The sequence below is a fragment of the Caenorhabditis elegans genome, chromosome V (assembly GCF_000002985.6).
Source record: "Caenorhabditis elegans chromosome V".
NCBI classification, from domain to species: domain Eukaryota; kingdom Metazoa; phylum Nematoda; class Chromadorea; order Rhabditida; family Rhabditidae; genus Caenorhabditis; species Caenorhabditis elegans.
Window position 1 is genome coordinate 7,866,342 of NC_003283.11, and position 25,099 is coordinate 7,891,440.

General features: G+C 34.5%; 4 protein-coding genes across 6 annotated transcripts; 3 read left to right on the forward strand and 1 right to left on the reverse strand.

Annotated features, from left to right (window-relative positions):
* Positions 1–2,119: 2,119 nt before the first annotated feature.
* On the reverse strand, positions 2,120–4,466 carry nipi-4. Its single transcript, NM_072627.7, has 9 exons — positions 4,415–4,466; positions 4,244–4,374; positions 4,125–4,199; positions 3,862–4,007; positions 3,632–3,749; positions 3,482–3,555; positions 3,036–3,430; positions 2,928–2,984; positions 2,120–2,653 (listed from the first exon to the last, which is right to left on the reverse strand). Exons 2-9 carry the CDS (start codon positions 4,371–4,373, stop codon positions 2,458–2,460), a joined length of 1,191 nt encoding a protein of 396 aa, NP_505028.3. The 5' UTR covers position 4,374; positions 4,415–4,466; the 3' UTR covers positions 2,120–2,457.
* A 4,948-nt stretch (positions 4,467–9,414) lies between these two features.
* Positions 9,415–10,449, forward strand: F40A3.4 (Envelope glycoprotein N). The gene is made up of 3 exons (NM_072628.5): positions 9,415–9,577; positions 10,099–10,162; positions 10,218–10,449. Exons 1-3 carry the CDS (start codon positions 9,508–9,510, stop codon positions 10,360–10,362), a joined length of 279 nt encoding a protein of 92 aa, NP_505029.2. The 5' UTR covers positions 9,415–9,507; the 3' UTR covers positions 10,363–10,449.
* Positions 10,450–11,102: 653 nt separating this feature from the next.
* On the forward strand, positions 11,103–12,173 carry F40A3.3 (the record flags this gene model as incomplete). Of its 3 annotated transcripts, none has more annotated exons than NM_001380702.2 (4): positions 11,103–11,201; positions 11,273–11,368; positions 11,435–11,549; positions 11,596–12,173. In NM_001380702.2, 3 exons carry the CDS (start codon positions 11,274–11,276, stop codon positions 12,049–12,051), a joined length of 666 nt encoding a protein of 221 aa, NP_001367640.1. The 3 variants fall into 3 exon arrangements, with proteins under 3 accessions (NP_001367640.1, NP_001300105.1, NP_001379787.1); NM_001313176.3 differs by having other exon boundaries at positions 11,188–11,201; positions 11,596–12,051; NM_001392552.2 differs by lacking the exons at positions 11,103–11,201; positions 11,273–11,368 and having other exon boundaries at positions 11,596–12,161.
* Positions 12,174–12,572: 399 nt separating this feature from the next.
* F40A3.2 (EGF-like domain-containing protein) lies at positions 12,573–15,057 on the forward strand. Its single transcript, NM_072630.7, has 4 exons — positions 12,573–12,685; positions 13,503–13,826; positions 14,605–14,802; positions 14,859–15,057. The coding sequence occupies exons 1-4, from the start codon at positions 12,592–12,594 to the stop codon at positions 14,933–14,935; spliced, it is 693 nt and encodes a 230-aa protein (NP_505031.1). The 5' UTR covers positions 12,573–12,591; the 3' UTR covers positions 14,936–15,057.
* The last annotated feature ends 10,042 nt before the right edge of the window (positions 15,058–25,099 follow it).

Genomic DNA, 25,099 nt, shown 5'->3' on the forward strand with positions numbered 1-25,099 from the left:
TTGATGCCAACTTTATTAAAAACTAAGTATACTTATATATATACGATTTTTTTAAAAATAAACCTGATTGTCTGAATTTCTACAAGATTGCGACCAAATTTTCCGTATTTCCAAAATCTAATATTAGGGGTTTCTACTAAAATTCAACGAGAACTCTTAACATTATGGTTATTTTAACACATGGTTCACCGCCGGCTCAAACTTCATTCTTAGTCCTCTGATTTTTGGTAAATCGACGCCTACGTCTCAACAATTAGTTTGTGCAGAAAATAAGTAAAAAGAGTTGTGCTCCATCTTGCACACATACACATCGCCTGTAATGAAGAGGTTCGGAGTCAGATGACTAGGCGTAGAAATGTGCGAAATTCACGGATAACAGAGATTTTTGATGTTTCATCAGACTTACACGTTTTGGAAGTATGAATTGGGTCTAGACAACGGAGTGGCAGATGTTCGGAAAATTTTGCAGAAAAGAGAACCTAAGAGCGTTGATGGTTTGGTGACTAACGAACTTAAAAGAAAATTGGTCATTGAAAATTTTAAAATTTTAAATTTTGCTTGCAGTTCATCTTTCTCTATTAACAAAAATTATTTTGTAGCTTTTCTCAATTTCAGGCAATTAAAACATTTCAATTTATTCTTCTATTATGGAAGTTTATCTCTAATTGAAACTCTCCAATTTTGATCAAAGAACAAACGTTCTCGTTGTTTGAAAAAAAAAACAGTTCTTTTTTGAAACTCGCGCGCAAATTATTAACCAATCATCCTCGTTTGCGCGCAAAATTGTAGAAAAAATCATTTAAATTTATCAAAAATAGTTTACCATTCTGATGAGTTTTTCATATACAAAAATGCCCTGGCAATTGTTGTTTTCTCTGAAATAGCACATAATAATTGAACTCTACCCACATAAAGTTCGTTCTGAAAAACACCTTACAATTATTGTGATTGAGAGCCACCCCAAGAGGGATTAGAAAAACGGATGTAATCTGTATACCTTCGAGATTCGTTTATTTCCTTGTATAACCAATAGCAGGAAAATTACAGCTTTTTCTAAGTAAGCGGTGAAACTAGAGAGATTCTATAGAATATGGGCGTTAATAATTGTATGTTAAAGTTTTAGAATAACACAAGTCCAGAGTAAGGGCAAGAAAAGTAATGAGCAACGGAAACCAGCATGCAAGACACCCGAATTCCGGTTCTCTTCTGAAACTAAAAGTTGCGTGTACTAAACCTTAAACCAGCAGCTGGCTAGTCTCAAGAAATAATAGAAAAAAGGAAGGAATGAAGATATGGGAATAATACAAATTGAAAATGTTGTGTGAGCTCCGAATAATTTTCAATATCAAAAATTTATGAATTGTGTGGACGGCTGTGTGTGCGTGTGCGTATGCGTCGGCAAGAAAAAGAAGCGACCGAATAAGAAAATGGTTGATTCAGTGAACAAAAAAAGAGAGAAAGATATCCAAACAAAATTATTCAAAACTATTATCAATCGGTAGGTATTGCTCTAGAGCACACCTTTCTGGACACTCAGCAGACATGCGTAGAGAGGGATTATGTGGTACATATAGTGGATGGAGGAACAGATATTTATAAATACTTATGGAAAAGAGGATGAAGATAGGATGAGGTAGATGAATTGAGAAGATTTTAAAATGATAATGGATATTGAATTTGAATAAGGAGATTCTAAATTATCCGAAGAACACAAACTATATCAAGACTACAAAATAATCTAGACGAGTCCCAGTTTTGCAAGGTAAGGATTAATCTTAAAAGGATCTTTTAAATATTTATTTCAATGCTCCTATAAATTTTAAAAAGTAGGTGCATTCTAATATGTACAGTGATTAGGAGATATGTGACGTTACGTGAGGTCTCGATAAAGTACGGTATTCGAGCTAAATTTCAAACATTGTCAAGGTAGATTCGGTACACAGCCACCATAAATGTTCCACTAAAAATGTGTTGTCCTTCTCCTTTGGAACACAAATCTAGCTGCTGAACTTTTTCACTTCACTACATGTCAATGGGATTGATATGCATCTAGGACATTTTTTTGGTTATCAATAGTCCGCATAGCTTGCGTAACCAATACAACCGATTGTCCAAAAAAATTTGAACACTACAAAACGTATTTATTATTCGGATACCCGTTGCATTTCAATACACAAGTTGATACTTGCTGCCCCTCGGGGCTCTCAGACACTCATTGACTGAAAACAGACGATTGCTCGTCGTCGTAGTCTGAAGGCTCGGAGAGCTGAGGAAGATATGAGGACATAATGAATTGATGTGTGAGAATGAGAAAATGAAAAAGGAAAAATGAGAAAAAAAAGATGATGAAGAATGTACAAATGAATAATCAAGTAGCAATGACGAGAAAAGAACCAGGTCCTTTTGGCAGGCAATTTTCGAAATTTTCAGATCAAATTTGTCGCCATTGCTTCTGGATTAATAATGGATGACGCTTTGACAATGGTGCTCAATACAAGTGCAAACAGATTGGTTTGGGATGGCGTATAGAAATAGAGCCGGTGAGACGATGTGATGAAGTTCTGAGAGACGAGATGTGATCGAGGCGTTTGTAGTCGAGGCAAACCGAGGCCGCATATGGGGTTCCGATAGGCAATCGGAGACCAGTGTCCATCTGAAAGAGATAAAAGTTATTCGAGTTGTGAATGTTGCAAGGAAAATTAAAGGTACAGTAGAGACAATCGAGACTTTTTTCGGGAGGACGCCATCTAAAAACTGTGGAAGCACGTGGCTTTGGTAGCTTGATGTCACAGAAGTTGATTCCATAAGAATTACATTAGAAAGCTTGCGACGCTAAATGGATAAATCTGGTAACGGCTTCCTAATAGCAAGTTAAGTTTTTTCACAATAAATTTTTCAGAATTGAATAGATGCATTTTATAACTTACACATCGAGTGGGCACGTTGGTGGACAAGACAAGCCCCGATCCGGTAAACGGAAGCTTCTGAAATTTAACAATTTTTTCGTACAATTTTCTCTTTATTTATAAATTTACTTTTTGATTTCCTCCACCGACTTTCTAAAATGTGGCTGAGCCCCCAGTGTCAAGCATTCCCAGATAAATACTCCAAACATCCAAACATCGTTTTCAGGTCGATGTGGTGGAATTCGTTCAGCACAGCACAGAATTTCAGGTGGCATGTAGGCAATTATTGGAGTAGAGTATTCTAATCCCATTGGTGCATCCCCAAAGTCACCCAATTTGACCTCACATTTTCGGAGATCCGGTTCCGTGACAAGAACATTTCGGGTGAAGATTCTACCATGGGTTAGCTCTTGTCCAAACTCATCCAGCTGACTGTGAATATACTTGAGTGCCTGAGAAACTTGATAAAGGATTGAGAGCATGTCCTTCAACTGGATTGGACTCCGTTCGGAATCATCCTTTTCCTGAAAATTAAAGATTTCCGATTAGAAGTTTTCTTTTTTCCGCCTACATACCCTGACTTTAAATTGAAAATAGTCGGCAAGAGTTCCTCCGGGTAGCCACTCCAAAGCTATCATCGGACGGAAAACTACAACAGACAAAATTGCGTTATCATGTAACTTTTCACACTTCTTTTTCTCGAAAGAATACGAGTTTGAGCTCACCAGTAAAAGAGAGCTGTGAAACTGCGAGTAGGCGAATCAAATTAGGATGATCAAGTTTTGAAAGTCGAAGTGCATCCTCGAGTAGACTAATCGATTTTGATACTATTGGAAAGCTTATCTGGAATGTCGCACAATATTTTAAATTGGTTGAATTTGGGTTCTAATCTAGTTAAAATAACCTGGAAAAATCTTTATTTATTGTTTCTTTTTTGTTAAATTCTCTTACTCACTTTTACAGCAGTTGTAACTTTTGCATTGAACCTGTTCCGGGTCTTTGGAAAAACTCCTCCTCGGAAAATGAATCCATCTGCCGTCTGACCTATTTGAAAATCGTCCACTTCGATGCTTTCTTCGTCGATTAAATAGTTTTTCAGTTCTGCAAAAAAAACAGAATGAGCTCGAACATCTTTAAAAAGTTCTTAAATTATTGAAAATTACTTTGAGTACCAATCAGATTTTTTTTCAATGGAAAATTGTATTTTTTAAAAATTACCTCTTTCCAATTGTGTTAATCTCTTTTGGTATGGATATATACTATCCGACATTGGCTGACACATCTTTTTTGATTCTTAAAAACTCTAATTAAATTGTTTTCATAATTATAAAACCAACTCTTGCAAAAATAAAATATCGCAAGCAAATATAGTCCGGACATTGCGATGACTGTTGCATACGGGGTCATATAAGATGCTGAGCAATTGTCATTGAGCACACTTGGTGGTGGAGTGTGATCGAGCTCCATTCTGATTTTTCACAGTATAATTAGAAAACTAAAATGTGTACCGTGATCATATTGCGCCTCTCGAGAGAACAGGTTGTCGTTACATCGATTTTTGACATCTTCGCCGAAGAAGAAAGTTGTGAGAGATAATGAAGACATAGGTGAGACGCAGGATGTTAAATATTTTCGTAGAGGAAACAGTATTAAAACCAATAAAACACATTGTACATTGAATGAGAAGTATGCATATACTTGCAAACTTCTTTTAGAGCAGTTCCAAAGGCTTCAAAAGAAATGAAACAATCCACTGCAAAAATTTCAGATCAAACTTCTAATGGGGCTAAATTTTGAAGTGATATATTCTTGTTAGTAAGCACTTTCAAATTCAAATCTAACGATAAAATGAATATCTGGCGCCCTCTACGCCATTGCCTAGTAATTCTACCAATTCGTTTTGTTTCAGACAAACAAAACTAAAATATGGAATAGCTGATGGAAAATTTGTATAAAGAATATGCTCCTGAAATCTTGGAAGATTTTATATCAATTTGTCTGAAAAAACGTAAAACAATAATATGGTCGCTTTGAAAAACAAAACTAACAAAATCAGATAAATATATTGTACTTTCAGTTCATAGGGCCCCGATTAATAGCTTTTTCCAAAACGAAATTTCCAGTGCTTCAATTTTCAAATCTATCACATTAATACATATATGTTTTTTGAAACAATACTTAATATCTTCACTAATATCATATCTAAAGATACATTGCTTTATTCCTTTGTTTTATCTATATATTTTTCGTGTAGGAAACAAACATTTTATTAGTCGAATCCCTGCGGACTCCTATTTCTTAAAAAAGAAAAGAAGCACCACCTCCTTCTCAACGGAAAAAGTTCGCAAGAATGTTTTACACCATTTCCAATGAATTCTTTTCAAAAACTTATTTCAAACCTCGAGAGAATTATGAAGTCAATCCATCTCTTGCTCTTTGTCTCTCTAACTATTTTTGCTCAAAGTGAGAGTTGCCGCCATAGCTGCCCTAACTAATAAGCCACTTCGAGCGTGCACTAATTCAATAACTTCCGACATCTTTAATTTTGAAAACTAAAAGAGTTGAAACACTTGTCGTTTTCCTGAGAATATTGTGATGACACGCTTCTTCATTTTCCGATGACTATAGTGTTTTATTTTTCTAATATGTTAAAATTTGAGAAGAACCAGGTTTTCCCAATAATCTACAAACTATTTGAACTTGTCAACTTGGTAAACTTCTATTTTTCAAACAAAATCTTGCGTTATTCTGTTTCCTAAAAAAACAGAAGAAAACAAATCAACAGTAAAAAAAATTTAAGAAAACCAAAAACCCGTGTTTTTTTACACATTTTTTTTCAAATTTTTGTATATTCCTGTTGATCGCAAGAGACGTTCAGATTATTCTAATCATCAATCACAACTCAGCGTCTGATCCGAAACAACTCCTTCATTTCCCAGCGGTCTTTCATTGAAACCGAATACCAACACGTTGTGGAGGTTGTAGAGGACCTACTACATGTCCACCGTCCGCTCTTACGAATATCAGTTTTCAACTTCTCTGTCACATTGTAACACCTGCCCAACAAGTTACAAGATAACATGTCAGTTTGGAAATGTTAAAATTGTGTGTTTTTATATCTTTAAAACAATTTTTCCGACTGATGCGCACTATTAGAAATTCACAAGATGTACCAAGAGAGGGGAAGAGCATAATCTTCTAATGGATGTGTGATTCAAACATTGCGTTTCCCTTTTCTTCCCACCGTTTCTGATATTCGTCTTCCGATTCTCTTTTCATTTTGGATGCTAAACTACTTTTGAAAAACATAACCTAATGTAGACAAAAAAACCAAGATTTATGCGAGACTATTTTCAGTTTTTGATCTATCTATATCTTAGTTTAATCTTCATTTTATGCTTTTTACAGCATGTTAAAATTTAACAGTGCTAATAGTAAGGGCTGAGTCATGCCTAATCTTGAGAAAAAGCTTACGTTCAAGACTACTAGAATTTACTGATATACGTGCTCTAGGCTCGAGGAGTTCATTTTAATTTCCTACATACAGCCTCAACTAAACTCTCATTGTAGGTATAACACTGCCTACCTACATGCCTTCAAGACTACTTTCACCTACCTCGTGCCTCACGTCTGCTTTCAGAGAAGACTTCAATCTTTTTTTCATTTTTAATTGAAATTGTATGTTAAGCACATAAATCAAAATACCTGTAAAGGTTAATACGATTTCGATTTCACGCTAAATTTAAAAATGATTGAGAGTCATAGGCATCCACGCTCGAAGCTGTTTTACTACATCAAATCACTCTTTTTGATGCTCAAAATCTCTCAGAAGCTTCGAAAGTTTCAATTTCATTTCTTTTCCACCTTCCTAAACGAATTCGACTGTGAGTTGAGCCAAAATTCGAAAATCAAAGCGTGGCGCAATCGAATTATGGTAGTGTGTGCACGGCGACAAGTCTCTTTCTTCGGGAATCCGTCGCTCACTTTTTTGTTCATCGCATCGCCAGCTTGTGTGCGTGTATGTCTCTGTGTGTGTCGCACACCACTCGCTTCCCCCTTTTTCAGCTCCCGGAGCCGTTGAGCAGGGTGTGACGAGTAAGTTCGAAATGTTTGAAATGTTTACCCCTGAAATATTGGCAGCCTATTCCTCCGAGATTTTTCTTCTCCGCATAATCTAAACCAGCCCATCATTTTTTGAAATATCGCAATAAAACTTTTTTTCGAAGTATCTAAAAGTTAGAATAAATTTAGCACTGAATCTAAACCGAGATAGAGTTAAACAAGACTGTCGCCAACTTCGCTAAAAGTTAATCATAAAAAATTCAAGTGTTGCAGTTAGTAGGCAATCCTGTAGGCACAAGGTAGGCGTACGTTGTCGCTGAAAAAAAAGTATTTGAGCCAGTCCTACAAATGATAATTCTCTTGTTTTTTTCTATCTAAATAATGTGAACGTTTTTTCTGATTGTGAGCCATTCTTTTTGTTATTACTATTTATGCAAAAATTCGTATCAAAACCCAAAAATCCTTTCAAAACAAGCTAATTATCTTCCCAAATGGCTCTCTAATGATAGTATGTCTCGCACTTCACACATGATATTTCACCAGCTGATTTCTAGTGACTTCCTTTTCGTTTACTCGAAGACCTGCTTTTCGTATTCGTACTATTATCTTGAGTTTTAGTTTGAATTTAGAAATATTTTGATAAAATTAGCATCGATATTGAAACAAATTTTTGTTGTTTTTTTTAAACAGGGAATATAAAATACATTTTAATCTTCATTTAAATATATTATTGGAAGCTTGAATTCTTGAATCCCATCATGGAAATTTCAGTAAATTTCATAGTTAATTTTGCAGCAGATGTTTTTAGGTCCTATGTTCTGATCTACCCACCTACTAGATCGCCTTCATTATGCTTACGCGTTTACAAACTGCAGGTAGACGTCGATATAAGACCACCTTGAAATCTCAAACTGCAGGTAGACGTCGATATAAGACCACCTTGAAATCTCTTGCTTATGAAGTTTTTACAAAAACTTAGGCATTAATACCACTTGAGAACGTTCTATCCAAATGTTCTGTCATCTAACACTGCTTTTCCTAATCCATTGTTTATAAGAAAAGGTTGTGAGTCTGTTTGTATGTCGTCGGCAAATGTAACACAAACTCAAAACCTCAGCACTTCCTCGAAAGGGTGAGACGATGTGCTCACCAATAATTAAGCAGAGAAGGACTCGGTTACTTTTCACCTTTTGTGTTTTTATTAGCTTGTTGTCTGCCGTTTCGTATTCTAGTTCTGAAAATCAATTTCACGATTTCTAAAAATGTTTTCTTTAGCAGTAAAAAGTTTCATACTTCCGATCAGACCGTTTAAAGTTTAATTCAAAATTTATAAAACATTCCTTGGATTTCAAAATTCTTTTGTTTCATAACATTTTTGATAACATGTTTGATATTTGTACATATTTTACCAAAAATTGTGATTTTAAATATTAAAGCTCAAATTGAATCCAGAAAACATACATCATCAACACAATAAACCAAAAAATGGCAACTATTGAAAACAAATTTAATGGTGAAAAGTATCAAATTTCGAAAAATGAAACCAAATGTTTTTTTAAATTGAAACGCATACCCTTTTTCTTGAGAACAAAAACTTAAAATTGTCTCAACCGAACCAAAATTCACCAAAAATTCAACACTTCTTTTCCATCAATTAAACCTGTCAAAAACTAGCACCCGATTCTCCAATTAGATCATCCGATTCCCAATTTAAAATGTATCCTCCTGCCAGATATCTCCTTAGACCCCCCACATTTTTCTTGAGCAAACAAAAAAAGAAATCCGTCCACCAGAATTTCTAGAGTATGGAGAAATAGTTTACTTTTTTCTTCTCGCGTTTTTTTTCTCCACAAACATCAGTATTTTTTTGCGCGATATAGCTGATTCAATTTGACACCTGCTTTAAAGCACTAATTTGGCATTTTGCGTATTTTCGACAATATCAGTGCGGGTTGAAACTGAGACTAGGGTTTGGTGAGCTGAACATATAATAATAGGAAAATTGCTTGCTGGTTGATTTTAATTATTAAAAAGTTAGTAGGCGCATCTTTATGCCTGCATGCCTACTGCCTGTAATTTAGGTTTGAACTCTGATGCTTGCACAGAATTCATCAACGTTTTTGAAGTTATTTACATAGGACAAATTGATGAGTTTTTTTTTGGCATTTCGACTAAAAATAGCAACATTATTTACCTAGACTGTCTGAATAATTAATTTTAAATTCAAAGATATTTCTAGATTACCTGTGACGGTACATAAACTGCTTTTAACAGATCTTCAATATTAATTTATAAAAACGAAAAAAAACGTGTCAAAGTGACTTTGCACTTTTAAAGTAATCCCTCTCTCAATTTCATTTTTATCCAAAATACCCTCTATATTTCGAACTCATTTCGTTTTCATTTGACCTCCTCTTATTTTTTATCCAATTTCCTCTAACTTTTTTTTGCAGTTTCCGGCGAAAAAGGATCAAATGTGTCGTCCGTGAACTCGTCCATCATCAGTTTTCTCCAAACAAGAAACAAAAAACAACAAACCATGTCGCGAATGGATAGTTATAGTTCATCGATTCGTGAGGAGCAGAAAGCCATTCTTAATGGTCTTTTAGGTATTCTTTTTGCGGACGGTTAGTCAAAAGTGTACTGTAGTAGAAACGAAAATGTGCTTTGGTGCATGTGGATTTTGTGATGAGATACTAATAATTTGTACGCGTGAGGGTGAATTATTCTTTTTTTGTAAAATTTGACGCACTAATTTTTTTTGGAAATCAAACATTTGCTCGTAAAATGTGATGTATTGAATCGGCACACTGCACCTTTTCCTTTTGATCTTAAACCAGTAATTAAAAAAAACAATTTATACTCGTTTATTTTTCCACTGGTGTCGCACGGTAAATTTAGTATGACGTCACTATATCCGGACAACAATTTCTAATTTTCAGTTGCTTCTTTTTCAATCAATTATTTCTGAAGATTTACTAAAAAAAATAGTCAAAAATTCCTGAAATCTCAAGTTAGTCCATGTCCCCAAGAGCCGCGAAGTTACACATGTTTTTTGCATTTTTGTTGAGTGAAAACTGTTTTTAAAAAGAAGTTCGAGACAATTACAAAAAATTAATTTTTTTTTCAGGAATAATCTATGACAACTATGACACAACTAGGAAAATTCATCAAACCGTCGATGGAATCTATCGGTTAGTTCCTTCAATTCATTCTTAATATTCTTCTTGGTGAGACCCATTTTTTCAGAATGGTCGTCGCCTTATTGCTCATCGTGATAGCTCTCATCATCATTGCCGTATTTCTCATTTGTTTCTTTCATTGTCGCCGTGCCAACAACGAGGAGAGATCTCCACTGCACTCGAATCGAAAAAGTCATCCCATTGAAATTTGAACATTATTTAAGAATTTTGTAATTTTCGATAGAATACGTTTTGTTATGGGTCTTGCCTTGTGTACCAATAAATTTTTGAACTATGCAGAATATCTAACAATTATGGCTGATTTTAGTCGTTTTTATGTAAAAGCGAAGAAAAATCAGCGATTTTGGACCTAATAATTTGTATAAGGTTTTTGTATAAGGCCATGAAACCTTTTGAAACCAGGCTGTACCTTTAAAGAGGTACCGTAATTTTATCATTTTTTTCGATGTTTTCTGAAACCAGTTTTTTTTTCACTTTTCTAGTCGATTTTTAATTTAACATTTCTCCAAAAGACACAAACATTACAATTATGTGTTGACAGTTAGACAGGAAAAGTGCAGCGAGACGCAGAGAACAACGAAACTCCGTTGCAGGCGCTGCGCCCGTATTAATGTGAACCGAAGATTTTTTTGTAAATAAATTTGATGATTTCAAAACTGTTATCTGATCGAAAATTCATTTTTAAATGAAAATGTTTGCGAAAATAATAAATAATACAGTAACTTTAGGTATTTATTAAAGGCGCATCCAGGATTTTTTAGTAAGGTCTCGCCACGAGTTAGCTCCGTACTACTCGTGGGCAAGATATACATTTTAATAATTAATTCGCTGTTTTTTTTTAAATTTTTTCTTCACTTTTATCGCCATTTAAACCGAGAAAAAAGCTTTCGATGTTCAAATTGATATCTTTTACATTCTCAAATAATAAATTTTCGTTCTGACACGACCTAAATAAGTTTCTCTCGACATGTTTCGTTGTTTGCATCCATTCCTGATATTTTGTCTTCTGACAAAACATGATTTCTCATCGGTATGTAGTGAAAACTAATTGATTGTATTGTTTTTCTTTCGCGTGAGAAAATAATAAAAAAATAAATTAAGGATGGTCGTCCTGGTAACGAGATCTCTGCTCCCCGCCTTATTTTTTGCTTCTAGAGCTCCATTCGCTGCCGCAACTACTTCTGCTAGATTCCAAAGGTTTTCGTTCATATTTTTCTTCTTTTCCAATTTTTTTATTCAACTAAACCTTTTTGTTTATTTCAGAGGTCTCGCTACAATGGCCGCCGAAGCATTCACCAAACACGAGGTCATTCCAGACGTTCTCGCTTCCAACCCACCATCCAAGGTTGTGTCTGTCAAGTTCAACTCTGGCGTCGAGGTAATTCAAAAAAAAGAAATTTAAAAATGTTTAAAAATGTTTTCAGGCTAATCTTGGAAACGTTCTCACTCCAACCCAAGTAAAGGATACTCCAGAAGTAAAATGGGATGCTGAGCCAGGAGCACTCTACACTCTCATCAAGACGGATCCAGATGCTCCATCTCGCAAAGAGCCAACCTACCGAGAGTGGCATCACTGGCTCGTCGTCAACATTCCAGGAAACGACATTGCCAAAGGAGACACTCTTTCCGAGTACATCGGCGCCGGACCACCACCAAAAACTGGACTCCATCGTTACGTTTACCTGATCTACAAGCAATCTGGACGCATCGAAGATGCCGAGCACGGACGTCTAACCAACACTTCCGGAGACAAAAGAGGAGGATGGAAGGCTGCCGATTTCGTCGCAAAGCACAAGCTCGGTGCTCCAGTCTTCGGAAATCTGTTCCAGGCCGAGTACGACGACTACGTGCCAATTCTCAACAAGCAACTCGGAGCATGAGTTGTTCTTCTGTAAAATTGCTAAATACAAAGTTTGTAATTTATATTGTGATTTTCTATCAGCCAGTTTTTTCCTATCCAAGAAGTAAATAAATTTGATGAAACGATGATAAACAAATCGCAATCTTCAGACGATTCTAACTTTGTTATCTTCTCTCCCTATCCGTCCTCCAATCATCGTTACTGATTACCAGGCAGTGGCCATTCGAATTCTCCCATTTCGACATTCTCGTCTCTTCTCATTTTTCTTCTCTCTGACGCCGACGACTTCCAAATTTCTGTCTTCTTCGCTCGCAGGTTATCATGTTAACCCTCCATTCTCATCCACAGTCTATTTACAATACAATTCTCCAATTTCTTTTCCGTTTTCCAAATTGATTCCAGTGTCTTTCTTCGAATCCAAAAATTTTCTTAATTTCTTTCTTGTCTTCTCCGATATTTTACCTAATTGCACCCACTTGACTTTGAAACTAAAGTTGAACTAAGGGCAGAAAAAGAAAAACACACAGGTTTTTTGTTGAGGTAATTGCTGCAGCAGAAAATGCTTCGGAGGATTCTTCTCTCCGCTATACTAATTGTTTTAGTAGCCTGCGTTCTCCGCAAGAAGAAGCCATGTATCAATGGAACTCCTGAAGGTGATTAATAAATCTTTCAGGGCTAACATATAAATTTCAAATTAGAAAATTTGATGTATGACATGAGAAACCTAGAATTAAAATCGAAAGGTTTTGTAGAATAAATTTGAAAATAAAAGGTGAAAACCGGATACATTTATTGCCCTGTTTCTAGAATTTATTCTATTCTTCTTAACATTCATTGAATTTTTCGTTCTTTTAGTTTTCAAAATAAGAAAACTTTCTCAAAAAACGGAATGAAAACGTTTATACAAAAAATATTCCAATTAAACTACTTAAAAACTACTTTAAAAAAATACAGGTACCGCCACGAACGTAATATTTTCAAATGACCATGCGGGATCGTATGCGTTTTTAAATAATACGGTATTTTTGCTACGTTTTTTTACCAAAAGCATGGTTTTGTTGAAGAACTGGACTAACACAAAAGAAAATAACAAAACTATTTAATTTCGGAAAATTTGAATAAAACTAGGTAAGTGTTATTACTGTACTTCTTAAAGGCGCTAACGTTCGCGGCCTCAAATGCCTCAATTAGAAAATATATCGTTCGTGGCAAAAGCAGGTACCGTAATTTTAGGTTTAAAAATGCCTGAAAAGATGTATTTTGAAAACAACTTTTTGAAAAGTTGTGGATGAGTTACATACGTGGAAAATTCAAATATTAAATAGAAATTTCCACAATACAACCTAAAAGGCGCACTCTCAAAATTTGTAGAGAATGCTCTTGTAAAATCCGTTCGAGACCCAATTATATAATCGGCGGTGTTCGAAAATCACCTGAAACATCCAAAAGTTGAAAAATCATACTTTCTAGGTGACCGCTGTTACTGTATCGAAGGCTGGACGGGTACACTATGCCATCGCAAAATGTACTGTTCTGGATTCGAACGCCTTCAGAATGGAAGTTGTATTGAGTGTGAACTCGGATGGGCGGGTACCGATTGTGACATCATTGACTGTCATGGAAATGGAATGCCAAATTATGACTTGACCGAATGCACGTGTACCGTACCATATTCTGGAAAGTATTGCGAGATTGCTGACACTAAAGATATTTACAAATGGTACAATAACTTCACGTCAAGCATCGGTCCTATTGGAATTTTAACAATTATTCCATTGGCTTTGATTTATATGTGTGAGTTGATATTATCATAAATTGGGAAGCCGGAAAAATATTTTTTTATCACTTCAAATTTATCAAAAATGGATTGTTTGAAGCGTTCCTTTAAAAATGTTAATCGTCTTTTGAAAACATAAAAATAAAAGTATGCAGACTTTTCAAAAACTAGGATCCACATTATGTTTAAGTTTTTGCAAAACCGCACAATTTTTTCACAGTTATCAAATCATTCTTGTAAATTTCACTTTAATTAATTACCCTATTTTTGAAGGAAAATTTCTCGTATTATTCCAAGCAATCTTCAATAAAATCCTGAATTTTTTAAAATAGATCTTTTATTGGTGCATTTAATGCTGTTGGATAATTAAAGGTCGCATATCCCCAGAAATGGTGTTTATTTTTTTAAAAGTGTCTTATGACCAAATGATTTAAATTGTGTTTTGGTTTGTATGTTCTTTGAACGATTTGTTTCCACAATTTTCCATATAATAGAAACCTTATCGAACATATAAATATTGAAAGAAACTTCACAATCCTTTAAAAATTTTGTAGAGAAGAAGCTTGTCGCCACAAACTGTCGTACAGAAATGAATCTGCGACATTGCAAAAAATTGATGTGAACTAGTTGTTTTCTAAATTGGACGTTTCATCACAGTCGCTCTTCTTGAAAATAGTCTAAAAATAAGATGCTCACAATTCTAAATACATATCAATTTTTTCCGAGGATCTCAAATAAATTGCACCGACTACTGTAATTATATTCGTTGAATGCAAATTTATTTACTTATTCCAGGTTGTGAGCACTTTGCCAAGAAGCGTCAGCTCCGTCGTGTTGAGCAACATCTAAATGGTGTCTATATTACCACCGGAAGAAAACAGGTTGACAAAATGCTTGTCAAGGGTCTCCTTGAAGCATCCGACGATGAAAAATCCGTGAAGTCAGTGAAAATAGCAGCGGATTCTGGAAAAGAGGACAAGGACAAAGAAGAAGGTCAGAATGGCGCATAGTTTATTTCTAAATGTATTTAAGTTTCTAATCAATTTTAGAAGAAGTCATAAAAATGAGAAATTCAGCAACGACCAGCGAGAAGAAGGCTCTGCTCGCCGATCCTGCCGATATGTAATGTATATGATTTTGGTTCAACAATCTGTGATCTTCTGACCTTGCATATTTTTTTTTGGTTTTCTGTTTATTTAGTGAAGTTTCTTTAAAAAAAATCATAATAAATAAATACATTTTACGACTGCCTAAAGTATTTGCATAGACTATTTTCATTACAAATAATTTTAAGAATAACATTCTAAATTTCAAATTTTTATCACGATTACTCAGAGCATCAACAAGATGTTTGTAAAATTTGTATTTTATTTATTAGATCTTCTTTTGTCAAGGTTTAAACTTTGCAAAAAATCACCACGCGCTGACCATGCCAGTCTGATGGATAAGGAAGTTCGATAAAGATTTATGTACTTGTCATTTTTTGAAACAAAAAACGAAACGTTTTAGTCATAGACAAGCTGTCAAGAACACTCAAATAAAAGAGAAAACGTTTCCAATTTTGAAAAGTTAAAAAAATTTAACTAGAGTCAGAAAGTCTAAAGACGCTGAATGAAAATATGCCATGAACACTTCGAATTCTGAGTTCTTAGATTTTTAAGGCACCTTATGACAATTGCAATCATTTTAGACCACTTTCAATAGATCGAATTATTATGGTGGCATTTTTTCCAGGAAATAATCAGTTATCAAATTTGATAGTTTGAACTAAGTTTGCTAAGTTTGTTGAAGACTGTTTTTAAACTCAATTTTTAACGGGTTGCTCAACTTATAAAACAACTAGACAACATTTTTAACGGCAAAAGGTAGAGCTACCACAAGCTGTCAATATAGGGAAAAAAGCTTTTAGACCCCTCTTACACCACCATTTAAATCTACATGCACTCCCCACTCAAGCTGTGAATATTCATGTTAGATTGAACTGGTATAATAAACTCTTGTCCCTCAATCCCGAAACACTACTCCCCAGAGCTTTTGATGGCCACTTTTTTTGGCGGAAACTCTATTCTATCGGCAGCGCCAACAACACAATGTTCACGAAGGAGTATCGAGAGTTAATTCGTTCTGGCATCTTTCCTCCCGGCCAATTTCGAAACGATCAACAGGTCGGTTTCGATTTCCCGTTCAGATGGGGAGAAGTCATTACGGTGTGTCGTAAGGCCTGCCATCCAAATGTATTGCAACCAAACAATTATACAGTCTTCTTCATTCCCACTTTTCAACTTTTCTCCTCACTTCCAATGTTTTTACCATGAGAGTTTTTGAAATGGTTTGTATACCATTTATTTATTGCACAAAAATGTTTTCAACCATCGCTTTGTAATGTTGTGTTGTTTATAATCTTACTTTCATTTCTCTCCTGAAAAGCACTATAGATTAATCTTCAAAGAACATGCCGAATTTAAATACTTTGACCAAAACACGTCTCCACACTTTTTTACTTCAAGATAACATAGTTTGATTTGAATATGTCATGGATTGTTTGCATAACTCTCGACAGTTTTTTGTTGTGGCCTCTTCTATCAGTTACTCCTGTCTTCAACATGCGATTCCATTAACTTCCTGCGGTCTGGAATTGAGTCATGTTGTTTCGTAACAAAGAAAGTTAAGCAGTGAAAGTTATATTGCCTTTAATTATTTGGTTGTGTGTCCTAGTAGTGGTCACTTACCGATTTTAGACAACATAGAGGTTTTGCCTGATATATTCAGGTTAACCATTACATGGGGACTGTCCGCTTTCCCTTGTGTCCAGCCGTGGCCCGGGAACGGGCCCTATAAATTAAAAGCGCGGTGTTGCTCCCAGCAAAAATCACATGTTTTCCAATCATAAACCAATAAATAAAATACTGTAATTGTTACTAATTGGCAGAATTGTGCACTATTGAAACTTCAACTCCCAGATAGAATTTATATGTTGTTCTCGGTTTTTAAATAAAATTGAACACTCGTCCACTTGAATTTTAAACCCCACGCTTCCCATATCATAATTCATCCCATCACTTCAACAACTCTCATTTTGATACATCCATGTGGGTCCCAGAGGCACTAGAGTGTGCTCAAATTTGAACTATTCTGTTGCCAGAAATATTTTGGAAGGATTTTCTGCATACTGAAAAAAAAACTTTCTAATGTACTGTTAACGTATCTTCCATTTGCTTCTCCCGTCAAGTTTTTCAGTATGTTTCAAGGAAATCTGTTATGATAAATAGCATCGAACATCAGTGTTTTATTTATTCACTTCTTCCACTGATGTTTATTTGTGAATTTACTACAATATTTTGAAATTCGCTTGAAAAATTAAATTTTTAACTCATTTGAAAGTTAGACCCAGGATGATTCTAAACCGTGACCTATGCCCTCCTTCTGTCTTCCCACTCATGTATTCCGTTTCAATTAAGTTTTTTAGGCTGTTTCGGCTTGAATGAATAACACCTTACATTAGACAGATATGATCGAGAATTTACTCCAATGTGCAATCTTATACCGATTTTGTCAATGAGGATCCTTCTCCTTAACTTTCCCAAATCACCTGGCTAGCACAAGATGATTCTAAACCGTGACCTATGTCCTCCTTCTGTCTTCCCACTCATGTATTCAGTTTCAATTTCTTCTTACTTTTCATCCTTTGCTTTTTTCCCTTTCTTTCTATGTGTTTTTTGTGTCGCCGAGAAGTAGTGACCAGTTTCCGGTGTTGAACTCGTCCCTTGCTTCCCGTCTCTCGTCGCTCATTTCCATCCCATTTATTCTCATTTTCCTTGAGTCTCCTCTCAACTCGATAGTTTTTTTGTCGCTATCGTTGGGGTGGTCTTTTGCGTCTGAAAATTTCTTTGTTTTCGTTCAAAGAGGAAGAAATTGGAAAAGAAAACGAATATAGAAAGACAGAGAGAATGACGACCCCTAACTCAAAAAAAACAAGAAAGGTTCTCGTAGTTTGAGCCAATGTGTCCCTGTTCTATAACTAGATGCACACAGATATTGTAGAGACCACTGAGCTTACACGACTACAGGCTTCCCTTCTTTCCCCGCAAAGTCGCCTCGCAAAACGCCTCCGAAAGATTGAGAAAAAATACTCAAAATAATAGAACAAAAACGAAACTTTCATTCTGTATTTTTAATTTTTTTTTAATTAAAAATTATTTTTTAGAGGCACATAAACTTTCCGATGCCAACGCCCTCAGATTTCCCAACTTTTTTCAAACTCTGATCTCTACCCTATCTTCCACAACTCGCCGCTTCTATTTATATCTCACAAAATCATGTGACATTTTCCCATCTCTCCGGATTCGACCTTTTCCACCCGAAAATGAGCTGAACCCATCTGCAACTTCCGATTTTCTAATCCAATTTTCTCTCAGGGCAGTAAAAAGTAGCAAATGTTTTCGAAAATTACCCAGAGATTATTCTATACTGGGAGTTTCAAAGCAGAGAGGGGAAGACAGATAAAAACGTGCTCTCGGAGCCAAATTAATTAGATGACGACAACACAAGAAAAGGCGCGACAAGCTACTCGTCTGTTTCCGGCGCGAGATTTTTTTTTGTTTACGGCACGATGTTGAAAAGGGAAAGATAGAGTGTTGAGCCTGGTGGCCGTTGATGATGAGGCTAGGCTTTAAATGGGAAGTTGTGAACCTCGTTTATGGGCTCAAAGCTATTTTTTCTCTTTTGAGGTGGCACAAAAGACTAGACACCAGTTGAATGGTAAAGAACTAGCCAAAAATATGTATTTTTCCATTTTGCAGAAAAATAAATGTTGAGTATTGGAAAAACTAGATTTTTCTCAAGATATGATGTATCTCAATTCTCAGGTTCCATCTCAGAATCGGGTTACTTCATCTTCTGTTTCAAAACTTTTTGCATGTCAGAGATTTGGTGTCTTACCTCAGAATTTGACCGATGCGGAAATCATGAAGACTTTTATTCTAACCTATGCTTATGTTCAGACTAGGTCATTACAAAAGTTCACCCAGTGGGACTGAAGTCCACTGAAAAAGCTATCTGAAATTAGTTTAAGGTTCATTAAATTTACTTTTGAAATTATTTAGCAATACACATTTGAAATTATTTAGCAATACAAATTTTTGACCATAGTTAATAATTGCTTTGAAACAGTGTTCTTTTTCTTTAAACGTTTGGGTCAATTTTTGTTCTGTGGGATTTTTCGCTACAAGGCCTTAATCGCTTCTCTTTAGAGTATTCATACTTAATTCAAAAACAAAATCCAATGAATACACTAACTCACCCCGTTCATAAATTTACCCTTGGAGACACCGAACTCTCAATTCTAGTAAAACGATTAAAAGTGTACCTGCCCTAGTACTTCCCGTCTGATTTCCTCTATTTCGTATGCTTTAGGTTAGTTTTTTGGGTTACCTAGGTTATGAAAAATATAATTCTAAAAACTTAAATGGTTATTCAACACTGAAAATTTTGCTTTGTGTAGAGTAAGCTTAAAAAGTGAAATAGTACTCAGACATCCAACGTTTTGCCAAGTCCGTTTCCCACGCATTTAAATATTCCATTTTAACTTTGAACTTGAAATGAAAAAACCGACCTTCAAGACAACCAACATACTTCCAAAGCAAATTTGAATATTTTCTAGATGAAATATGCTTTAACATTGTAGAAACCCAAAACAATTAATTCATACCAACATTCAAAAAGAAAGACGATATTCCTGAGACCGTACCTACCTGGGATTAATGCCTGAAATGTTCAGTTATTTTAGATTTAGGATTTGAAAGAAACACAAATAATAAATCATTAAAAGTGATGGAGAATGTCAAATTCTCCAAAATGTGTAATTTGTCACCTGAAGCAACACTCACTAATCCCTCCGATTTCAGTGGTCCCCAGAATGTTTGGAACCCCACTCTAACCTACCACTGTTCGGTCAATCTCATCATCATTTTCCCCCTTCTTAACTCCGCCCTTTCCGTTTTTTTTCCTTCTTCGGGCTCTCAATTAAATTCCCGGCTCTTCTTTTTTCTTTTTTTTTTGCTTGGGGGAAAAAGAAGCCTGTCGTGGCCTGCCGCCTCATTTGTTTCTTTCGAATTCTCACTGAATTATTCACAATGTTGTTCGAACATTTCTTCCCTTTTTGCCCGGCCTCCTCACCATTTATGCGCCTTTTCTATTCCATCTGTAAGCATTTTTCGGGTTCGCTGCAAATTATTAGAAGATAAATTTCCAATTTAAATTAGGATTTGGGAAAATTATTAGGGCAATTTTTAAAATTTCAATAATAAGTCATCAAGTCTAGTTAATGGACAAAATTTGAAAAACTAATCGCAAAATTATTTTTTTGTTTTTTGACGACACCTAGTTCTAGCGAATTTTCTAATGTATATTTCAATATTAAAATTAGACAATAGTTGAAATAATTATTTTTTTCAACAAATGGAAAAATTACAGTTATTTGTTTATTAATTCCAAACAATTATTGAAGTCATTCCGGAAAAGTATTCGAACGAGCCGTGAAAAACGTCAAAGATAACCATCGGCATGCAAATTTTATTTTCTACCCACGCTGAAAATTTGAGATAGACCCTCATCACTAATTTTACATCTACATAGTCACTCCACTTTGGTAACTCACATTTCGGCCTTTCTTGAAGGTTTTAAATAAATTTCTGAACTGAAAATTGTTTTGCCTGTTAATTAATTAATTTTGAAATCAACAAAAATGCCTGCTTTGAGAAATGAATGATAAAGATTTTTGTTCAAACATGAGATAGTCTTTGCAAATCCATTCACTCTGTTCTTCACTTCTTCATTAACTTCCCACCCGTATCAGGTCAGTTATCATTTTTTTATTTAATTTCCACTTTTTTATTGGCTGTCGCAATCGTCAAGATTGGCGTGAAACCATTCAGCTAATCAATCAATCCCATTTGTCTGCTAGGCCATTAGATGTCTCATTTCATTCTTGCATTCATATATTCCCTCCTTGTCAAAACCTCACACATAATAAATCTGACATGTAGGCAATAAATTACTCGGCGGCAAAATTAATCTGAATCTAATTCCGCCCTCCCTCCTTCATCTTCTACCACCACCACCACCAACTAATGATATACGTGTATCAAATGTTAATTGGGTCGAGATAATCCTCTCATTTTACGGTTTAGAGAGTTTCACTTTCGAACGGTGAACACTTTCGGATAATTTATGTGGAATCCTAATGAATTTCTCGTAAAAGGCGTGCCACCTCAAACTTCCGATTCATTTCCTTTTTCGAAAATCCTCAGATCTCTAAGTTAATCTGATTACGCACATCTGATCAGCTGCTTACTTTCGCCACTAACTCAATTTCGCACAGGACTTTTTTTTGAGAGTTATTTTTTTATTTTCGAAGTGAGATTTTCTATTACTGGTATTTTGCACCTTTTGAAAAACTTTCGAAAAATGTTTAGAAGTTGAATTTTTTGAATACCAAACTGTCATTTTAAAAGGAAAAGGTGATCTTTCGCTAAAGGTTTGATATACATTGTTGCTGATCTTTAATTATTTTGACTGAAACTTTTTAAAACAGAATTTTGTTCTTATGCAAATTTGACCAAAAACCAACATCTGGAAATCAAATTTGTTTTTAAAATTCATTTATTTCCCACACATATCTATACTGTCACTTAATTAATATTTCAACTCAAATTATTTGGAAACATTTTAGAATTTTTCTGTAATAATACTCATGTTTTTAACTTTATTTTGTAGTTAAGAAAGTTCTAGTTTTATGGAACTATTGAAGACTATTCGATCCAGATAATTAATCTAGAATAAAAATTGAATTGTTTCTGGACAATTATTTAAATAGCCAATCGGGAAAATGTTTTAAAAAATGTAATAAACTTGCAAGAGTGCAAAAATCTTTCACTAGGCAACCTGACAGCATTGTTTTTGATAGAATATTGATAGTACTGTTTTCTATGTGCATCTTGACTCACAAATTCTTTATCATTTCAAGCCTTTTCCTCACCCGATACGTTTTCACTTTTCTCACTATTCCCTCTATTGATAGAAGCGGCCGACCGAAACTGTTAAAAGCGCAAAAAGTCCTGGGAAGCGTTGTCTGCGCGCCCGGTGTTACCTATTGTGCAAACAACATCGATTGATTTCTTCCCGAGTGACACGCTTTTTCCACTTTTTAACAGTCTGTGTATTTCTTTCAAAAAATAATTTAATTTTGCCTTTCCGGCTTCAAATTCGTAGGATAAGAATATAATCTCAAAAGAATCAAAAGGTAACTTTGTTTGAAATAATAATCCATTTTAGTGGCGCTAATTAATTTTTAAGTTGTGACGTCAAATCAGATAGGACCTGACCCACTCAAGGGAGTGGAGCCGGTTTGACCGCGCTCATTTTTCTGGGCTAATTATCTTTTACAATGATATCTTTTACTTTTTTATCTTTTACTCATCCATTTTTTTCGAAATTATCTTTTACTCATTTACTCATTTTTTTTTCAAATTTATTTTTTTTATCTTTTACTCATCCATTTTGAAAAAAATTATCTTTTACTCATTTACTCATTTTTTCCATTTTTTGCTAAAAATCAGTTTTTCGGGTAAAAAAGTTGTCAGGATGCCGATTTGGGACCTAAATTTGGCCAAATTTCTTTAGTTAATGATAAGGTTATCGTTATCTATTAGATAAAGTACTCCGACCACCCATCCGGTCTTCACTAGTCATATATCTCGATATGTATGTATATTCAGGAAAAATTATTGAGAAAACTGATGGAGTCCTTTCTAAAATGTCTTTAATTGATGGAATTAACAGTTTTTATCGCTCATCTACTCAAATTTTCCAATTTTAATTTTTTATCTTTTACTCATAATTTTGAAAAAAAATTATCTTTTACTCATTTACTCATTTTTTTGAAATTTTACCAAAAAAAGAGTTTTTCGTGTAAAGAAATATTTTCAAGCCGATTTGGTTGATCAAACTGCTCAGTTAACGTTGGTTACTGATGTTCTATAGATAAACTGTTGGAAAAAATTTTCCAACTGAAAAGTTGCCATTATATCATCAAAGATCCAGACAAGCGAGTTCAAGTGACTATGTGGAGTCTACCCACTCAAAAAATTTTTTTTTCAAAAATCAAAATTTTGAGAAAATTGATGGAGTTCTTCCTGAAATGCATATAATAGATGAAATTAACTGTTCTGAAAAAAATTTACTACACTTTAACTGGAATTTTAACCAAATTTTTGCCGATTCAGTTACCCAACGTAGAATTTTGAGAACACAAGAGAACACAAACTTATATCAGATCATTTGAAGAAGTTCAAAAAAAATTCTGAATGGATCCGGATTCGAACCAGGATTGTTTCTACTGAAGAGCCCGCGCTTTACCACTTCACCAAACAGGTGAGAGGCGCCCTCGTTTCAAAGCTATATATGAAATCTGTTCCATCTTGAATTTGGTAACTCAAATTGACAACTCTTCATGATAACACGAAAGTATTCTATTCTGGAATGTTGTGCAACTATTCTTATCCATAGCTAACTTGTCCAAATTGATCTTATCCATAACGGGAATGTAGCTTATTTGATTTTGTAGTCTTAGAATGTGCCTGTATTCTTCAGTGAAACCCTCCCGGCGGCCTAAAATGTTTTTAAAACTATTATATCCGAGTATATTTTTCTAAACTTCACTAGATAACAGTTTGGGAATTTCTGTGATTCATCGAAAAAGCCTTTTGCGAAAAAATCATCGTAGGCCTAAAAATTTTTTCTCAAAAACACCTCGAGTCTTGTCTTTTCGTGGAGATAATATGCTCAGTAATTTTTATAAATTATTTTTTTCATCAAAAGCCCTGTTTTCGAGCTTAAAACGTCTTTTTTTGCGGTTTTATACCTTTCAAAAATAAAAATGTCGTCAAATAAAATGCACGATACGCAAATATACGCAAACACCGAGGTGTACCGTACTCTGAACAATTTTTAATTTCGATTTTTGAAAGGAATAAAACCGCAAAAAAAGACGTTTTAAGCTCGAAAACAGGGCTTTTGATGAAAAAAATAATTTATAAAAATTACTGAGCATATTATCTCCACGAAAATACAAGACTCGAGGTGTTTTTGAAAAAAATTTTTTTGAGTGGGTAGACTCCACATAGTCACTTGAACTCGCTTGTCTGGATCTTTAATGATATAATGGCAACTTTTCAGTTGGAAAATTTTTTCCAACAGTTTATCTATAGAACATCACTAACCAACGTTAACTGAGCAGTTTGATCAACCAAATCGGCTTGAAAATATTTCTTTACACGAAAAACTCTTTTTTTGGTAAAATTTCAAAAAAATGAGTAAATGAGTAAAAGATAATTTTTTTTCAAAATGATGAGTAAAAGATAAAAAATTAAAATTGGAAAACTTGAGTAGATGAGCGATAAAAACTGTTAATTCCATCAATTAAAGGCATTTTAGAAAGGACTCCATCAGTTTTCTCAATAATTTTTCCTGAATATACATATCGAGATATATGACTAGTGAAGACCGGATAGGTGGTCGGAGTACTTTATCTAATAGATAACGATAACCTTATCATTAACTAAAGAAATTTGGCCAAATTTAGGTTCCAAATCGGCTTCCTGACAACTTTTTTACCCGAAAAACTGATTTTTAGCAAAAAATGGAAAAAATGAGTAAATGAGTAAAAGATAAAAAAAATAAATTTGAAAAAAAATGAGTAAATGAGTAAAAGATAATTTCGAAAAAAATGGATGAGTAAAAGATAAAAAAGTAAAAGATATCATAGTAAAAGATAATTAGCCATTTTTCTGATAGCGCCGCGAGAAGAGAACGGTAGTTCAAAATTTCAGAAAATTTCAGAAATAGATTAAAAAATAAAATTCAAAACAAATTATGTGTGCTTTCAAAGTTTGATAATTACAATAATTGAGAAATTTTCAAAATACCACTTTGATTTCACAATACAGTTCTTGAAAAACTGCACCAATTATCGTCTCAACCACTTGAATGGTCACCATCCTCAGTTTTCAAATGTTTGTCAGCGTCTTCCTCACTCATTCATAAATTTTCTGTTTCTCCTGTAGGTTCTTTTTTGTCCTCTTCCCCTTCTACTTGTCTTCCCCTCATTCTCCATTTTTTGCCCCTTTCAACAAGTGGGGGCATGAAAAATGGATGCATGTCAAAAAAAGTATGCATGTGCCGCCGCAATGACTTATTACCTTCATCGCTTGTCAGTTTGCGTGCCATTCTCTAT

What these genes read in the sequence shown, in the direction of transcription:
- nipi-4 (NM_072627.7), bottom strand. Translation starts at nt 4,373, where the DNA reads ATGGAGCTCGATCACACTCCACCACCAAGTGTGCTCAATGACAATTGC. An exon ending in ATTAACACAATTGGAAAGAG is followed by an intron (nt 4,008 to 4,124) that starts GTAATTTTTAAA and finishes TTTTTTTTGCAG; the next exon opens with AACTGAAAAACTATTTAATC. An exon ending in TCGGTGGAGGAAATCAAAAA is followed by an intron (nt 2,985 to 3,035) that starts GTAAATTTATAA and finishes GTTAAATTTCAG; the next exon opens with AAGCTTCCGTTTACCGGATC.
- F40A3.4 (NM_072628.5), top strand. Translation starts at nt 9,508, where the DNA reads ATGTCGCGAATGGATAGTTATAGTTCATCGATTCGTGAGGAGCAGAAA. An exon ending in CATTCTTAATGGTCTTTTAG is followed by an intron (nt 9,578 to 10,098) that starts GTATTCTTTTTG and finishes TTTTTTTTTCAG; the next exon opens with GAATAATCTATGACAACTAT. An exon ending in ACCGTCGATGGAATCTATCG is followed by an intron (nt 10,163 to 10,217) that starts GTTAGTTCCTTC and finishes CCATTTTTTCAG; the next exon opens with AATGGTCGTCGCCTTATTGC.
- F40A3.2 (NM_072630.7), top strand. Translation starts at nt 12,592, where the DNA reads ATGCTTCGGAGGATTCTTCTCTCCGCTATACTAATTGTTTTAGTAGCC. An exon ending in TATCAATGGAACTCCTGAAG is followed by an intron (nt 12,686 to 13,502) that starts GTGATTAATAAA and finishes CATACTTTCTAG; the next exon opens with GTGACCGCTGTTACTGTATC. An exon ending in ATTGGCTTTGATTTATATGT is followed by an intron (nt 13,827 to 14,604) that starts GTGAGTTGATAT and finishes TACTTATTCCAG; the next exon opens with GTTGTGAGCACTTTGCCAAG.